Genomic DNA, 18,850 nt, shown 5'->3' on the forward strand with positions numbered 1-18,850 from the left:
CTTGGCCTAATAAAGCAAACTTCCCCTCCCCTCTAACACTCTCCCAGCTTGGCAGAGTCGCTATAGTCTTCTCCTCTCAGTAAGATGAGTTCCTCTATGTACTGAAAATGACCTTATGCTAAAAAAAAAACTGTAAATTATTGAAAATGAGCAAAATTTAGACGACACAAGCTACAGAAATAAGACTTCACACAAAATTAAAACCTACTGCAATTCAGACGAAACTTACTGAAAGGTATAATAATCAACACAACATAACTAATAGAAACTGAACGAAAACCAAAAGCAAAACATCTTAATTCAACGGCGAAGAGAGATTTCAGACCAGTGGCGTAGCCGAATCTATCCACCAAGGCTGAAGGCGTCCTCTTACCAAGGATTAAGGCAGGAGATTTCGAAATGGTGGAGGTTATGTGATATAGGAAAAGATACCACGGCCAGGGTTGCACACGCACACGCGCGCACACGCGCACACACACACACACACACACTGCTGCTCCGAGGTATATATTAATTTGGGCAAGGAAAAGTTCTGCAAGATGAGATACTGATGACCCAGGCACGACCCTCCCAGTCGCCGTGGTAGGCTGGTGATGTCAAGTGATGGTAGTATATACTTAGTGAGACCAGTGACTGTGAGTATCTATAGAACAAAGTTGTCATTGCTGAGTGTCTTGATGGATTTATTCTGCACTAATCAAGGAGGTTAAGTGACTCAACGACATACCCAGCCGACAGAGGACAGCAATATTCCACCCGGCTAACAGGTGATCATCAGTTAAGTAGGGCCTAGCTCTGAACGCGACCCCACATTTCAAAAGCTGTAACCCATTGAAACGTATTACTCTGATATTTCTGTATCTGGCTCTGTTACAGTTGCTTCTGAATTAAATAATACAAAAATTCAGGAGCAATTGACCAAACTGCCTTGTAGAACACGAGTGACCACTTGACCGATCAGCGCTGACCCACGGCAGTGAGGTAAATACGGCAATACGGCAATTGTGACCTGGTGAACCCGGGACACGTTCAAGCGTGTTAACATTAACATCCAATAAACGGACAGCTCCCGGGGACCGCCCCCTCACACTCTAACAAGTCACGTTAACCTATTATTCACCACACTGACCCGTTTCATGGAGGTGGGATGGGGGGTGAAGAAAGGAGAAGTTGGGGTATAAAAGGCCAAGAAGACGATAGGGAATAAGGGAAGATGGTTTCAGACGAAGGAGGGAAGTGAGATGAGAGGACACGAGGATAACAACTGAGAAAAATGAATTCTAGAAAAGAAAGAGAGCAGCAGCAGGAGGAGGAGGATGGGTGGGTGGGTGGGGGGCCAAGAGAACAGACGGATTACAGAGGATGAGAAAAGGGAGCTTTTCACGAGGAGGGGATGAGAGAAGATGGGAAGACACGAGGATACGAGAAAGGAGTTAGTACAGTGAGAGAGGAGAGTGAGGAGGGATGAGAGAGGAGAGTGAGGAGGGATGAGAGAGGAGAGTGAGGAGGGATGAGAGAGGAGAGTGAGGAGGGATGAGAGAGGAGAGTGAGGAGGGATGAGAGAGGAGAGTGAGGAGGGATGAGAGAGGAGAGTGAGGAGGGATGAGAGAGGAGAGTGAGGAGGGATAAGAGAGGAGATTGCAAAGGAAACAAACATAGGTGGTGATGAAAGGAATCAAAAGTACATAAGTGATAAGAAACTGATGATACGGGTTAAGGTAGAGGTGAGAGGAAGGGGGGGTTGAGGGGTTGAGGTAAGGTGTAACAGGTGCGGTATAAGTAGGTCCGTGGCGTTGGATTTAAAGAAAGGGATAGGGAGGTTAGGAAAGGGATGTGAAGAGGGGGAAGAAGAGAGAAAGGGAGGACACGAGGTCAAAAGAAAATGAATTTACAATGCCTGAGAAGGAACAGAGGCTTAACCCACCTCCTCAGAAGGTTGGCGCTTTTAACTTTTCAAAACATCTTCCTGCCCTACAAGTATCAGGAGACCTTGTGACCGCGGGTTTTTTTTTTTTGTCGAGTAAATGAACTAGATGCGGGAGTCTTAAGGCCAAAACCCACGGTCAAAGGAAGACACTAGTAAGATGAGTTTTTTCAAGTATTTAAAAGGCACGAGGAAGAAACAAAGTGAAACACTTCTAACACAGCTGTTTCTTAGTGAAACTTTACTATACTAAACCATTTAAGGTCGAAAAGTGCAAAAACAACACGCAATATACCCGGTAGTTCAGTCTTCTCAAGTATCAGACCATTGTAAAAAATTTGGTTATGTTTGGACAGAGAACTTTTCTTTGGGTGATATAACCGGGAACACATCCATACATCAACAAGTGTGGCCATCGGACTAACAGTTGAACTCTGTCTTTAGTATAATGAGAGGTTAGGTTAGGTTAGGTTAGATAAGGGAGTTAAAGGAGCTTAGAAATGGTAAGTACTTCATTAACCTTCAGTTTGCAACTAATATGAGAGTTGAACTGTAACTGAGCACACCTGCTGCACCCTGGGACTCCCTCCCCGGTATGGTGATTACCAAAGTCTGCTTCAAATCCTACGTTTATAAGTAAAGAATAATAATACATTTGTAATATATACCAACGTTTTACCACGATGAACCTAAACAACTGGAGCTTGAGATAGTAAAATTATATATATATATATATATATATATATATATATATATATATATATATATATATATATATATATATATATATATATATATATATATATATATAACCTGCCTTCACACTCCCGCAGCTGACGTCACCAGTGTCATACTTAAAACTACAGAAAGAATTACAAAAAACACGACGCCCAGTAACTTAGGCAACAAACACCATTATTTAAGCGGCAGTTTCATCGGAAATGCTTGGCGTTACGTCATCAGTCTCCCAGGTATCTTACACAATCTTATATTCCGTAATTAAAATTGTGAAAAAGTGGTTGAGAGTTCATGATATTTTGGCGTCAAATAATGAGCTTAACAGTCACTTAAAAAACATCCTTTTTCTAGGGAGTTATCCTGTTACTTTACTACAACACAGTGAAGCAAAACTTCCCAAACACAGAAACTAATTGTGGTCACCGGAAGAGAGAAACAGGAAGACTCCGTTTTCCTTCAGGTATTAATGAAGGGGGGGGGGAGGGGGGTAGAGGAGCTAAGCGATGAGTCGATAAGTCAATTCAGTTCTTGTTGTTTGTATGAATTTGACCTTTGCTTCCTTTCCGCACGGGTTTATACGGACGCTTCTAGAGTCTACTATAGGAACACCACTCCTCTACTACTACCTACTACTGTAAGCTGGTAAGGGACGACGTGATGAGCTATGGCGAGGTGTCTCATCTCTCCCTTACTATTCCAGGACTGGTAAAGCGGTGGCCGGACGACATAACTACACCACCAATCAATCTAGTTCCCCACCGAGCTAACTGTCCACTTAACAAAATCCCTTATTATCTTTCCTCAATAAAATATTCCTCTAAAAGTATTTCTCATGGGATAAAATCTCACCAGAAATATTCCCTCAGGTAAATGGAAACAAGTAAGCAAGCTAATTCAATCAACCATACACCAATGAAGCTAAATATGTAAGTACAGCTAAGTGTGTCGAAAGATATTTAAATAGGCAGCAGTGTGGCTAGTTATGCAACACGGCAGCTAACTATGTTAACCATGTAACTAAAAATAAAAAATGTAGCTTAGTACACACCTATACACATAACAAAAGTATACAGACCATTGCAGCTAAGTATAACAAATACAGATCAATACAGCTAAGTATGAAGGACCAATACAGCTAAGTATGAAGGACCAATACAGCTAAGTGTGAGGACCAATGGAGTTATGTATGAAAACCAGTGAAGTAAAATACGGACCAAGGTAACTCAATAACCTCCTTCCCATCATCCCACTCCTATTCCTGGATTCGTCTCTCTCTCTCTCTCTCTCTCTCTCTCTCTGGTCTTGGTACTCTACACTGTTCCCTGTTTACAGTCCCCTGTCCCTAGCCCTGATCCCCAAAGGTCAGACATCATTAGAGGAAGCGTCATCACCATCCTACTGTTACTGTGTCCACCCGTGGCCTTGTGACCTCTCATATCCTGGCCCTGAGTCCTGGCCCTGATCCCTGACTATGAGCCGTGCGCGTGGCCCTGGACGTGATGTTGGTATTGGTGGTGCGGAGAGCGAGGCCGCCCCAGGCTCTCCACCTTACTACTACTTCATATTGATCCTTCACGCCACCACACCGCCACCCCTGCTCCAGACACGCACGCAAACACTCGTATATGGACGCACGCATCCACACACGCATGCACAGACGCAAACACGATGATTGTACGCATCCACACCATTGCACATACACATACAAACGTGCACGGAAGTGTGCATCCTCACAAGACAGCACGGTCGCCCACATCCAAGCAAGCATAAATGAATAAACATACGTTTTCAAGCAGGCAAAAACATATACACAGACAAACATCAAAGCTAGTAAAACCACATCCAAACGTATACGCACGCAAGCACGCACGAAGCCAAGCTGACAACGACGCACATATACGCAAGTACACCTAAGAAAATGGTTTCCATATGGTTGAACTAAAACGGTTTTTACAATACAGATAATTCGGTCACCAAAGGCAGTAGTATGCACCAACATGAACAATTTTTATTATACAAACACCAGTGGTTGCTACCTTCTGTACACACAAACCAAGATGACTTTCTTGAAGGTATAGTGTTGGTAGAGAAGCCGAAGCTATTTCAGCTCCGCCGATATCATCACTGGACGAATACCGGCACTTGCACTCGAATTCAAGCACGAAAAGCTTCACATTTCATTAAGCTCCCAGCCAATGGCGTCAATCAATCAATCAATCAATCATCAGGCCTTTGGGTGGGTGACCATGGTCTTCCATTCTAAAGGTTTTGGGACTGTCTTAACCAATCCTCCCAGACCTTGCATCCCTACGAAGACCCAACTTTTAATTTCATTCGAGCATCCTAGCCTCTACTCCAGGCCCTACTTCCAATAATTTACCCATTAATATCATTCTTAACAACCCTTAAACCCTGATTACCTGACTGAAGTATCTCATTTTCCTTATTTATTTACATATTTCCAGTATATACTCCCTTCGTTGCTCAAGAAGAAGACTTCATCAGTCATATATCAATTCAAATAGAAACTTCCAACCTCTCTCTCTCTGATGTCTGCTGAAAATGTCCACACGTATGACCAATAGACCACTACTGACCTCACACTACTTTAATAGCCAGTTCCCCAAGATATAATTACCGTCTTGTTTATATAAATAGATCCATAGGGTAAGTCAATGCTGCCTTGAACTATTATTGTTGTTTCACACCTTCCATCCCAACTTACGTTACTTCCCAAATACACAACTAAATTTTCTACCTGTTTATGTTCTGTGTTGGCTGTCATAATTATTTTGGGATTTATTTCTGATTCTACTGATCAGTTTTTGTAATACATCTTCCACATCTTCCCTATTTATATAAAGACAGTTATCATTCACATATCGAGTATTTAACGTAATTATATCATTTAGTATTTATTCATTTATCACTACATATAACTTATTTCATTTAAAGTTCACATTAGACATTATAGACCGTAGAGGAGAGGACGAAGCCGCGTGTAACCAAAACCCAATTAATAAGCCCGTTACTTCCTACCGCTAAAGCTTCCTGGTGCTATGAAGATATGACGGGTAGCTAATAACTGGCTTATTTACGAACACCAAAAAAAAAAAAAATCTGGCTTTATCTATTCCACAAGTGCCTGGCTTTATTCTGTGACATTAATTTATATATCTCGTCAAAATTATATATCGTTTAGCGTGAAGACGAATGAAAGCCTAAAAGAACGTCTTCCTGTATGATTTAAATCCCTTCTCCGTTATGTTAAGATAAGCAATGCAAACTGTGCCAAGTATTGTTGAACCATACACCGGAGAGAGAGAGAGAGAGAGAGAGAGAGAGAGAGAGAGAGAGAGAGAGAGAGAGAGAGAGAGAGAGAGAGAGAGAGAGAGTCTCGAAAAATAAAATAAAATATACATTAGGCTCACTAGTACCTTTTAACACAATCTTAAATTAGCCAGACACTTAAATTATATAAACGACAATTGAAAAAGGTCTTCCAGTCCTATACGGATGGGACGAGACAAACGGGGAAACAATAGCGAAATTAAACTGATAGCATAAACTTCATCTCCTATCTTTTAACTCCGTAGTTCCCAAAGTTTCTCCCATGATGCCTTCCTTTTGCTGTATAACAAACCCACACGTTCACCCACCAACCCACCCCCCCCCCTCCCCTCATTTTGTTTTTAATAAATTTTAACAACTTTTAATCAATTTCATACCTAGTACCCGTATTTATATTACTGGAATATAAAATTTTTTAGCTTCATCGAAAAATTTCTATTAAAAATATTATGTATGTTTTACCCCAAGGGAGGCACGCACCTCAGTTTTGGAACCACTGTTTTAACGAAACACAAAATCTACGAACTCCATTCCTCCGTACGTGTTATAAAGCAAACAAGCAATGTTACACTAAAAAAATATATAAATAACGAAACTTACATTATCAATATAAGTAATTTATTTTTCCGTGACTACCTTAATCACAATCTCAATTACTTAAATTAAATAAGTAAAGAGATTCATACAAACAATATATTAGAGAAACAAACAAGCAGGGAGAACTATATAGACTCCAAACCAGAAAAACCCACATTACAATGCTCCCCAAGAAAAAGAATTCCTCTTCAGTATTGTTGAATTAATCACGTGACCTAACGTCATTTCCCCTTTGACTGCTCTAGTTAAAAATGGACAACAATAATAACCCCCCCCCTCACTGGCAAAGGTCCTCCCATCTGACTCTAACCTCAATACACAATCATAACTCCAGCTACAAAAATCCTTCACAGGGGACGTATCATTTCCACGATTACATCAAATATCGACACAAAACACATTACCTCTGAGTGCCAAACAATTCACTTTTGTAATACTATGAACACTACAAGTCACACCCTGTATTAACACCCACACTTAGGTAATGGCTGCCATACACAGATCACGCACCGTAACTATCAGAGGTGATATTTGGCGTCGACAAAATTTCTACATCGAAAAAAGTTGTCGTAAATGATAAAGTAAGCCGCAAAAAGCTTATTATTTACCTCGAACTAGGACTACAACACAAGATATTCGTCACATAAACCTGCACACTTAACCTAACCTAACCTAACCTAACCTAACCTAACCAAACCTCAACTCTACATGTGATGGAGCGGACACAAATTACTGACAGACGGGACAACACTATTACTCTACACTAGGAATATACAACAGATAACTAATATCTTGCGTAAAAATGGGTATCTTGTTAGATGGGCCACAATATAATATAACGTAACCATTGGGATCTGACTCCATTAGGATTTGGGTTCATTAGGATTTGACCCCATTGGGATTTGACCTCGTTGGGATTTGGCCCCGTTGGGATTTACCTCCATTAGGATTTGGCTTCCATTAGGACTTGGGCCCCCATTCACCCAAGCACTTTTTATTACCCAGCTTCTACCTTCCTCAAGTATTTCTTAGCTAATCCCCAGTAATTTGCGAACCTATACACCTTACCTTCCAACTTGACCAATGACCAAGAAATTAATCAAGGCCCATCCTGAGACGTGTTCTGGCTGTTCTTACCAATACACCAAAACATTTTCCATCTCTCCGGGGAACCAGCTTTTAATTTCATCCATTCATCCGGTCTCTTGTCTTCAGCCAAGACTGTTTCTACCATTATTCTCTCATTTCTTTTCGTATTGTCTTCGTATCTCACTCCCTGTGTTATATAAACCTCCAGTACGTCTCTTGTTACTCCAGCCAGCCTCGGGACTTCAAATGCTCTTGTTACTGGCCCGGTTCGTCAGTCCACTGTTAAGAGACTATGCCCCTTAAAGGATCAATACGAAGCGAACGAAACTTAACGAAACTGGCTTGGTGTGTGTGAAGAGTTTCGTGAATTATAGAATATCGGGACGGGCGGACATAAGTCAGACTTGACTCATTACGTAAAGGAGGGGGAAAGGGTACTGGAGGTGGCACGCAATACCCACATCTATCTATCTATCTCTGTATAGTGATGTACTGTGTGGTGTGGTACACTGGTTTCAACCCCCCCACCCCCGGTGAGGAGGAGAGGCGTGAGATAAGACCACCTATGTTGGGAGAACAATACAGCTGTCTCCTTCCCTTGCCCCTTCCGTCCCCCTCTTCTCCACTTCCCCCACCTTCCTTTTCCACTCCACCCACCCTCCCTCCCTCCCACCGGGGTGATGTGCGACCTCTGACCTCTGAGTAGCGGCACTCTCCCCTCATACACCTGCCTCTCTGCTACGCATTTGTACCTTCACCCACCTACTGTACGTCTCAAGGGCCTAAGTACACCCTAAATATGGGACACGACTTGTCTCAAGTGTGTTTTACATAGAGAAGTCCTATAGTGAAGATACAAACACCTGCATATAATTCTGAAGTGGTTATCATCATCATTATTATCATCGTATTATTATTTATCATAATAATCAATGTCATTATCATAAATTTTGACAGTATTATTCTCAATATCGTTATTATGATCAATATACAATAACTTCACCAGTCACCAGTACATGCAACATTCCTCCATTATAATCCTGTACTGCGGACACCCGAGATGGACTTACGGTGCTCTCTGCCTGTCACCTTCGACCCCGTGACCCCTGTATAATGCTTACAAACAAGTGTGATGACGACGGCGACCCCCCCCCCCCTCTTGGCAAAACCTGTAGAAAACGTGTGGTTTAACGGAATGTAGAGTAAGAGGTGAGGGACGGGAGTGTAGGGTGAGAGGTGAGGGATGGGAGTGTAGGGTGAGAAGTGAGAGAAGGGAGTGTAGGGTGAGAAGTGAGGGAAGGGAGTGTAGGGTGAGAAGTGAGGGAAGGGAGTGTAGGGTGAGAAGTGAGGGAAGGGAGTGTAGGGTGAGAAGTGAGGGAAGGGAGTGTAGGGTGAGAGGTGAGGGAAGGGAGTGTAGGGTGAGAGGTGAGGGAAGGGAGTGTAGGGTGAGAGGTGAGGGAAGGGAGTGTAGGGTGAGAGGTGAGGGAAGGGAGTGTAGGGTGAGAGGTGAGGGAAGGGAGTGTAGGGTGAGAAGTGAGGGAAGGGTGGGCAGGAGTTTTGCGGATAGAAAGACTTGAGTGAAACGGAGGTGGGGAGCTGTGGGGTGAGAGCTATCAGTTGGGAAATGAGGGGGGAGATGAGGGAGGGAGAGAGTGGAATTAGAGCTTCCCTGGAATATAAACTGGGGGGGGGGGAGAGGTGTCCAGGATTGTAAACATAGATGAGAGAAACCAAAAGAGGGTGGAGGTAGTCAACGGAGGCTCAAGAAGAAGGTGGAGGATGGGTGAGTAGGTCGGCGGTGTTAAGGGTGGGTGGGGTAACCAAGTGGGCGGAAGAGACCAAGACCGGGTGGAGGTTGGGGCGGAGGCTCAAGGAAAGAGTCGGGGTCTTGAGGTATGGGTGGAGTGTTGAGGAGGAGGAGGGGGGTTGGGAAGAGGGGCTGTGGCTGAGTGTCAAGGTGGAGTGATGAGAGGAGTGGGTGGAGGATGGGGGAGGGTTTGGTCGGTACACTGTTGCAACACGGTGGAGGCTTTGACAAGGTGGGAGAGGAAGGAAAGAGTAAGGAGTATTAAGGAGAGAGAGAGAGAGAGAGAGAGAGAGAGATGACCTAGTATGGGGAGACAGGATGGGGCGAAGGTCATACAAAGGGTGAAAAAGAGTGTAGGTGACCTTGTGTTGGGAGAAGGATGGGGGTGACCGAGTGTGGGGAGAGAAATGATAGGGGAAAAGGTCACTGTTAGGGTGAAAGGGAGTAGAGGGGGGCAGGAAGGGGCGGCGACCAAAGATTGAGTGATGAGAGGGAAGAATGTGGGGTGAGGTGAGTGATTGAAGTTGAGGTGAGGTGAGTGATTGGGGGGGTGAAAAGGAGGGAGAATGTTAGAGGGGAAAGAGAGAGGGGAGGCAGAAGAAAGTGGTTAAGTGGAGAGGTGAGAGGAGTAGGGGGTGGGTGTAATAGAGAGGGGAGTAGAGCTGGGGAGGGTTTGGAAACTGGGAGAGGAGGGGTGGAAAATGGTCACGGAAGAGGCGAACGATATACGAAGACGAGGGGGGGGAGAGTGGGAAGGGAGAGAGGGTGGGGAGAGAGGGGAAGGGAGAGGGGCAGAGGGGAAGGAGAGAGGGGGGGGAGAGAGGGTAGGGAGAGAGAGGGGAGAGGGGTAGGGGAGAGAGGGGGAGAGGGGGGGGAGAGGGTGGGGGAGAGAGGGTGGGGGGGAGAGGGAGTGGGGAGAGGGGGAGAGGAGAGGTAGGGGAGGAGAGAGAGGGTAGAGAGGGGTAGGAGAGAGAGGAGAGGGTAGAGGTAGAGAGAGGGTAGAGAGAGGCAGGAGAGAGAGAGAGAGGTAGGGAGAGGGAGAGAGGAGGTAGGGGGAGGGGAGAGAGAGGTAGGGGGGAGGGGAAGGGAGAGAGGGGGAGAGAGGGGAAGGGAGAGAGGGTAGGGAGAGAGGGGAAGGAGAGAGGGTAGGGGAGAGGGGAAGGGAGAGGGTAGGGGAGAGAGGGAGAGGGAGAGAGGGAGAGAGGGGAGAGAGGGTGGGGGAGAGTGGGGGAGAGAGGGAGAGGGGGAAGAAAGGAGAGGGTGGGGGGAGAGAGGGGAAGGAGAGAGGAAGGAGGGGGGAAAGGAGAGAGGGGAAGGGGAAAAGGAGAGAGGGGAAGGGAGTGAGGCGAAGGAAGAGACAAGAGACCGGCTCGAGAGGGGGGAGGGGGGAGAAAGAAGAGAGGCGAAGAGCGAGGAGAGAGACGTGGAGGTGGGGTCAGCAGCACTAGGTCGAAGTAGTGGGTGGCGGGGTCGACGGTGGGCCAGTATTGATCTAGCGGCCACGGGAGTCACAGCCCTGCCACCACCTTCCCTACAACTCCCTCCTCTTGCCACCTTGCCCCCATAACCTCCTCCTGCCACTCACCCCTCATACCTCCCTTCATGCCACCTTGCCTCATAACCTCCCAGCCTGCCCGCCCGGCCACCACCCCTCATAAATCCTCCCTCCCTGCCACTACCCCTCATAACCTCCCCCCTGCCACTACCCCTCATAACCTCCCTCCTGCCACTACCCCTCATAACCTCCCTGCCACTACCCCTCATAACCTCCCTCCCTGCCACTACCCCCCAACTCCCCTCCTGCCACCCCTCATAACTCCTCCCCGCCACTACCCCTCATAACCTCCCCCTCCTTCCTGCCACCTTGCCCTCATAACCTCCCCTGCCTGCCCTGCCACCACCCCTCATAACTCCCTCCCTGCCACTACCCCTCATAACCTCCCTCCCTGCCACCACCCCACAAGACCCCTCCCTGCCACCACCCCACATGACCCTCCTCCTACCACTACCCCCACAACCTCCCTCCCTGCCACTACCCCTCACAACCTCCCTCCTGCCACCACCCACATGACCTCCTGCCACCACCCCACATGACCTCCCTCCCTGCCACCACCCCACATGACCTCCCTCCTGCCACCACCTACATCCCTCCCTGCCACCACACCTCATAACCTCCCCTCCCTCACCCCTCACAACCTCCCTTCCTGCCACCACCCCCACCTCCCTCCCTGCCACCACCCCTCATAACCTCCCTCCCTGCCACTACCCCTCATAACCTCCCTCCCTGCCACTACCCCTCATAACCTCCCTGCCTGCCTGCCACCACCCCTCATAACCTTCATGCCTGCCTGCCTGTCTGCCACCACTTGCTTCCCTCGCCACTCCCCTCATAACCGGACTGTCACTAAATATCACAACCTGCCACACCCTTCCTGCTTAGTGGCAATACAGTCCCTAGACGCGAAAAAAATAAGATGCTCCGTAATTCTTTAGGGGTGTTGTTGATGACTACATGAGCCGATAACACCAAGTTTAGGGAAGATCAACAAATAATGAAGCATCCTGTACCTCACTAGCCAGTCGCTCTCTACTGGAACAAAAAAAAAGTGCACTAGGATCGTATTTTACATTATAAGATCCACGTACACAAAGAAAACAAATTTGCACCCCCCCCCCATAAAGACCTCTGTTAGCAATTGCTTACTTGAAAAAAGAAAAAAAAAGTTGGTTTAGATTCAATGCCATAACATGAGTAATATCTAGACAGCCCTATTTGTTAACGAAAATTTGATAAAAGCCTGATATACAGCCCTGAAAAACATAAAAGAACGAGAGGAAAAAAAAAGTAACTACGGTGAATCCCCTTTCGGAACTCATATCCCGAGAGCACGCACTTCGCACGTCATCTGGAGACGGAATGAGGGAGCAAAACGGAACCTCCATCCCTCCCTGCCACCACGCAGCATATCACCCCCTGCCACCACCCCTTAAAACATTCTTCCCTCCCTTCCTCCCTGCCACCACGCAGCTTATCACCCCCTGCCACCACCCCTTAAAACATTCTTCCCTCCCTTCCTCCCTGCCACCACTGAACTACTCCCTTATTGTTGCTACTCTCTCCCTCCCTAAGACTCCCACTCTCACTAAAGCCCAACTCTCACTCGGTATACACTCCCATGAACAACTCTTACTTATTAACCTCGTCTGTAATGATGAAAGAGGAAGAAGGAGAATGGGAACAAAAGAGAGAGAGAGAGAGAGAGAGAGGAGAAATAAAGAGTGTGGGAGAGGATAAGAGGGAAGAAATGAAAGGGCGGGAGAGGATAAGAGGGAAGATATGAAAGGGTGGGAGAGGATAAGAGGGAAGAAATGAAGAGTGAGAGAGGATAAAGGGAAGAAATGAAAGGGTGGGAGAGAAGGGAAAGAAGAACGTGGAATAAGGGATGTTAGTATGGAGCTGAAACAGAAATGAATAAGAGTTTAAGTGGGGGTAAGAAAAAAGAGGAGGAGGGAAGGGAGAGTGATGCGAAGGAGGAGGAAGACGAAAGAGTGAGAGATTAAGGAAGAGGAGGAGGAGGGAAAGGAGAGTGAAGGAGGAAGACGAAAGGGCGAGAGAGTAAGGAAGAGGAGGAGGAGGGAAAGGAGAGTGAAGGAGGAAGACGAAAGGGTGAGAGAGTAAGGAAGAGGCGCAAAGGAAGTGTTCATCACAATTACATAAGCTCACACGCGCACGCACGCACGCACGCACACGCGCACACACCCAAACCACGCCACCAGCCTACCTACACACCGAGTCAACATAATAACCAAATTATATCCAAATTACAAACACACCAAACAAACAAACAAGCACTTTAAGGATAATGATCAAGCTAGACGAACTATAAAGCCATCGTCAACAAGATAATGAAACACCACAGCGACGGTATGAATATGAACACAATGTAAACAAACTTCTCGAGTGGGAGTGAGGATGGCGATGATACACGACTTATGTGAACTCTCCTAACACCCTCCCTCCCACAGCTCTTATCCTGCGACCCCCCCTACCTTCCCATTCAAACTGTAAGACCACCCTACCCCTGACAACGGCACCACCCCAACCACGCCTCACCCTCGCCACCCCACTTAACCACGCTCCCCCGCCCCTAACCTCCTTTCCCAACCCCATCCTCCCAACCACCCCCAACCGCCCATCCTCCCCAACCACGCCTCTTCCCACCTCTCAGGAATGGTGAGACCAGACAATACAATGGGGTGGAGGAGAGAAAGGGAAGTGGGGTGGGTGGTTGAGGCTGGGGGAGTATGAAACGTGAGGAGAAAGAGGGGGAGGGAAAAGAACGGGAGGAAGAGACGTATGAAGGGAGATGAAGAGGGATGGATGTAGGTAGAGGGTTGAGTAGGAGAGGCAGATAAGGAAGGGAAGGAGTGAGGGGGAGAAGAAAAAAAAATGGGGAAAAAGAGAAATTAAATTGAAAGAGGAGAAAGAGAGAAAAGGGGAACAGGGAAGGAGAAACGGGCACTACGAGAGAGAACAAAAACTATAAGAAATACAGGAGGAAGAAAAAAGACAACAGACGAAATGATGAGGAGGAAGAGGAGGAGGAGTAGAAAGTGGGAAGGATAAGTAATGAACCATAATAACACCCGGCAGCAGGAGGGCCACAGTTCATCCTTCTACACAAATGGAGTCTCACTGATGAGGACCGCCAGCCCAGACAACTCCCTCACAATGGCACACATTTTTTCCACACGCACATCTTGCTCCGCTAATTGCATAGGAAGCCCAAGTTGTGTGGCTCCTCAACTTCCTTCACTATTATCGTGGTCCAACACAATATATTGACGTATATCGTAAACTTAATGTTCGTTTATCTTAATGACTAAGACTCATACTGGTTGAAACCTTACAGTGTCTGGCAGGCTTCGAGAATATCCTTATCCCCCTCATACCTACAACTGTTCGGTCTTATTCCTGACTGACAGTACGGATTTCTGATGGGCCGCTTTATTCCCGACAACTGATTTATTTAGCTAACATCATTCATCAATCTCTTGGGGGCAAAAGGAGGGGGAGGGGGGGTGGGGGGTGTACCCATACCATAACACTTCACATTTCTAAGCTTCTGGCTGTGGGGTAACGAGGAATTCGGTCTGAGCTTCACTCCTACGGCCTTTCACTTTAATCTTTTCTGACCGATAAGAGAAATCGTGTGGTACTGGGCGGTGTTCATTTAGATCAAAAATGTACAAACGCCGGTGTGACACAGTGTTCTGTTCCTGGACCATCGTTGTTTCCCCTACAAGTAACCGATCCCCTGACCTACACTGATAGTCAAATTTACTCTCAGGCTGACGGCTCCACTCTACAACTATTTTCCTTTGACAACTCAGCTCCCTCAGCAAGCGTGAATGAACATCAGACAACAAATGACAATTACGCGATGGGGATATTAAAACTTAGTCAATTTAACTCTCTCTATGCATGATGTATTGTGTGTGTGTGTGTGTGTGTGTGTGTGTGTGTGTGTGTGTGTGTTCTTCAGCAACAAAAGCAACAGTTTAGACTATTGTCACACTCTTCAAACACAACAGATTTCGTCTTATAGCGATCAGATTCTGTGATTCTTACTCAACAACAATCTATTTTGAATCCTATAAGTTTCATTACTCTACAGCAGCAGCTAAGAAACTCGACATACCGTACTCTACAAAACACTATATTATTTCAGTAACAAGCACTTGTCCTGTGTAAAGTTGTGTGGTCAGTCTCCTATCTGGGACGGATGTGGGGGTGTCGCTCTGGGTAGCTTAGCGTCGACGATACAAAAAAGTTCATAAAAGACTTGTAAATTATGAAGAGTACACAGTCTACCTTGATTCCGTCACTGGCGGTGCCTAGAATTTTGGCATCTTCTCTACAATTACTAGAACCACAGTGTTTCCAGGAACCAGCTCCATTATGCCTCCCCGGCGTGCTTTTGTATCACTCTCTCAATGCAGAACCTCTTGCTTTCATGAACTCATTAGTTCCCAGAACCACAGCTCTTTGAACTGTAATTATTCAGTTGTTTTTTCAAAAAAAAATTAATCTGCAGAACATCAAGAAACACTGAATCAACTATATTATCCTCGTGAGGATCTCTCTCCAGTGTTTACCTGACTAGCACCCAGTATGAGGAGGGGGGGGTATAAGAAGGTAGAGGAACATCTGTATAGCTTTCAAGAGAAGAAATGATTGTTGCATACTGGGGTCTCGCTCCTCACGCGAGGAGCTAGAGAGGGTCTTCGAATTGTGATGTGTGACCGTGTGTTTAAATATAAATAAAACTAAAATAATACAAAGGAGGGTGGTAGAAGACGATACCTACTCAATGTTCAGAGAAAATGTCTTTTTTCTTCTTTGAGGCCAAGTGTCTCAAACATATCCAACCGGAGGTATACTGTACACCCCCTCTATGTCTACATTTACCTATATATGACTGACTCTGCCTTGACGCCTAAGTCCTTCGGTTCTTTCTAATACGAATCCACTATTATTTTCTTTAAGATCATTATTTAAAAACCGTGTAAATACAAAACTCTGTTTCCAGATAAATATTAATTTAAACTGGGACTAGTACACGTTAATGACTGACAGACATATGCCGTACAACAAATCGTGGAAACAATGTAAAAATATGCTGTATCAACATTCATTTAGTAAACATTTTCAAAATTCCCCTTATATACCCACAGGTGTTCATTATGTGTGCCCCTCATGTGTACCTGTAGTGGCACCTTCTCTCCGACAATACCTGGCAGTGAGTCGCCTCAGCATCTCCGGTGGTATCTTCAAAGACACTCCCACAGGCTGGAGACACTACTGTATAGCAACGAAAGACCGACCAGCCCGAGAGCTTGGAGGAGAAACGGACCCGGGTGACAGACTGCGAGGAGAAGAGGGGTAGAGTAGAGAGGAAAAGAGGGGTAGAGTAGAGAGGAAAAGAGGGGTAGAGAGAAGAGGTGAGAAAGAGGAAAGGAGGGTGGGGAAGGAAAAGGGAGTGGGGAGAGGGGGTGGAGTGGGGAGAGAAGGGGGTGGGGAGTGGGGGGGGAGGAAGGGGGGAGAGGGAGAGGGGGGTGGAGGGAGTGGAGAGAGGGGATTGGGGAGTGGGGGAGGGAAAGGGGTGGAGAGGGGTGGGGAGAGGGGTTGGGGAGTGGGGAGAGGAAGAGGAAGGGAGATTGGGGAGTGGGGGGGAGGAGAGGGGGTGGGGTGGAGGGAGAGGGGGGTGGGGATGGGAGAGAGGTGGGGTGGAGAGAGGGGGGGGTGGGGTGGGGGAGAGAGGGTGGGGTGGGGGGAGAGAGGGGGGTGCTGGGGTGGGGAGAAGGGGGTGAGAGTGAGAGGGACGGGGTGGGTGTGAAGAGGCAGGGCAGGGTAGAGTGAAGAGAGGCAGGGCAGGGTAGAGTGAAGAGAGGCAGGGCAGAGTAGAGAGAAGAGAGGCAGGGCAGAGTAGAGAGGGGACAGGACTAGGTAGTGAGAAGGACAGATCTGGGTTGAAAGAAGCAGAGCAGATTAGACTGAAGGGACAAGATGGGGAGGAGAGGGTCAGGGTAGAGAGAAAGGAGGGAGACGAGGGGCAGAACTAGGACAAGAAAAGAACGGGGTGACGAAGGCCCAACAGAAGGTAGTAACAGTAGTACTCACCAGTGACGGGCGCCTCAATATCGATCATGGTCTTCTCCTGACGGAGGAGGGCGGCCCCCTCGTTGATGATGCGGAGGGCCGCCGCCTCGTCGATGCGGCCCTCCAGGATGAAGTGGTTCTTCAGCCACTCAAACTTCGGCTTGCCCGTCTTGGGGTCGAACACCTCTGAACATGTTAACTTGTGTGACGGCGGGAACGGCACACCTAGAACAAATAAATAAATATATTAATAAACTGTAAACATGTCCATTGTGTGTGTGTGAGAGAGAGAGAGAGAGAGAGAGAGAGAATTTCATTAGCATTAACTGCACTTTTACTATCTCAATAATAAAAGGCGAGATATAACTAACAATAGCATACTATGATTACATCAACGAAAATATTACCAAAACACGTTACAATTTTCAAGTTACTCATAGTGCTACCCCCCCACACACACACACACACACACACACACACACGAGCGAGCAACAAGACAGACACAGGAAGGTCAAGGAGTTGTCACCGAGAAAATCAAACTCCCACACCATTGTCACATGACGCCGTCACACCCTCACTATCAACACCAGCTACAACAGTCTCAGAAATGTTAATGTTGCATTTTCCTGGTAACCAAAGGCATACCAACACATCTGGCTAATTAACTCACGCTATTACTCAGTATTGGATTCTTAAAGGCACATACTGAACGTTATATCTCCCTTGTACACTGCTGAATATAAAACCCCCACTAATTAATTAACTCTAGGGATTCTCATCAGTTCGTACACTCTGTATTGTTCTTGGAAAAAGATGTGTAACAACGCAATTAACTGTCCCCCTCAAATTACAACACAACGACGGATCCTCAATTTTGTTTCCAAGTTTTATCATACAGTATATACAGTTGTAATTTAATTGGTTAAATGAAGATAAGACACAAAGTTAGAATAAAGTCAAAATGTTCAAAAATTGTACCTAACCTTCGTAAACAAGAAATCAGAACGCATCTAGCTAGGTCACCTAAGGATACACCTCAAAATTAATCCCCAAAGTGACATCCAACTTACATCACGACCTTAACTAGATACATTAACTCAGTACCTGGTAAGAGGATGAATGTAGCTTTGAATAATGAATGTTTTGTGAATGTGGACCTTGGTGGGTTTATTCATCATGTGTTGCACCATAACACAAGCTGGATGACGCCATGACGTTCCCTAAAGCAAAGGAAGAGAACCGTCCAATTCTAAGGTTAAGTTTCATCATGCGAGTCTTTTGTTTATGTGCCGGCGCGCGCGTACATAGTATATTCTCATCCGTGAAGAAGAAATAAAGACAGACGAAAGACAGATGGGAGATAAAACAAAATGAGAAGAAAAAAAGTAGGAAATGAAGAAAAGAAAGTTCTTAAGAAAAAATAATTAAAGAACGAGTAAAATAAAAACATCAAAAAATAAGGATTGGAAAATAAATAAAACAGAATAGGTAATATATATAAAAAAAACCCAGCTAGACTTCAGAAAATCAAGAACAGTACGGACACAGTTTATCTATGAATTGAAGCCCGTTTCGGCGAGTTAAAAAGTTGACCAAGAAAGACACAGACAAATAACACGAAAGGAAAAATGCTTGGGAGTTTGTGCAAATGGTTATTAACTGTAATTAACGCCAATTAACG

At 46.0% G+C, this 18,850-nt stretch overlaps 1 protein-coding gene across 5 annotated transcripts in view; it reads right to left on the bottom strand.

The window, feature by feature from the left end:
• LOC121868893 (serine/threonine-protein phosphatase 2B catalytic subunit 2-like) overlaps positions 1-18,850 on the bottom strand; it is a 303,013-nt gene that overhangs the window by 116,037 nt on the left and 168,126 nt on the right. For all 5 annotated transcript variants that reach the window (XM_042369915.1, XM_042369897.1, XM_042369907.1 and 2 more), the window contains exon 3: positions 17,191-17,394. In XM_042369915.1, coding sequence (XP_042225849.1) covers positions 17,191-17,394 — 204 coding nt within the window. The remainder of the gene's footprint in view (positions 1-17,190; positions 17,395-18,850) is intronic.

The sequence above is a fragment of the Homarus americanus genome, unplaced genomic scaffold, assembly GCF_018991925.1.
Source record: "Homarus americanus isolate GMGI-L3 unplaced genomic scaffold, GMGI_Hamer_2.0 scaffold32583, whole genome shotgun sequence".
Classification (NCBI taxonomy): Eukaryota; Metazoa; Arthropoda; class Malacostraca; order Decapoda; family Nephropidae; genus Homarus; species Homarus americanus.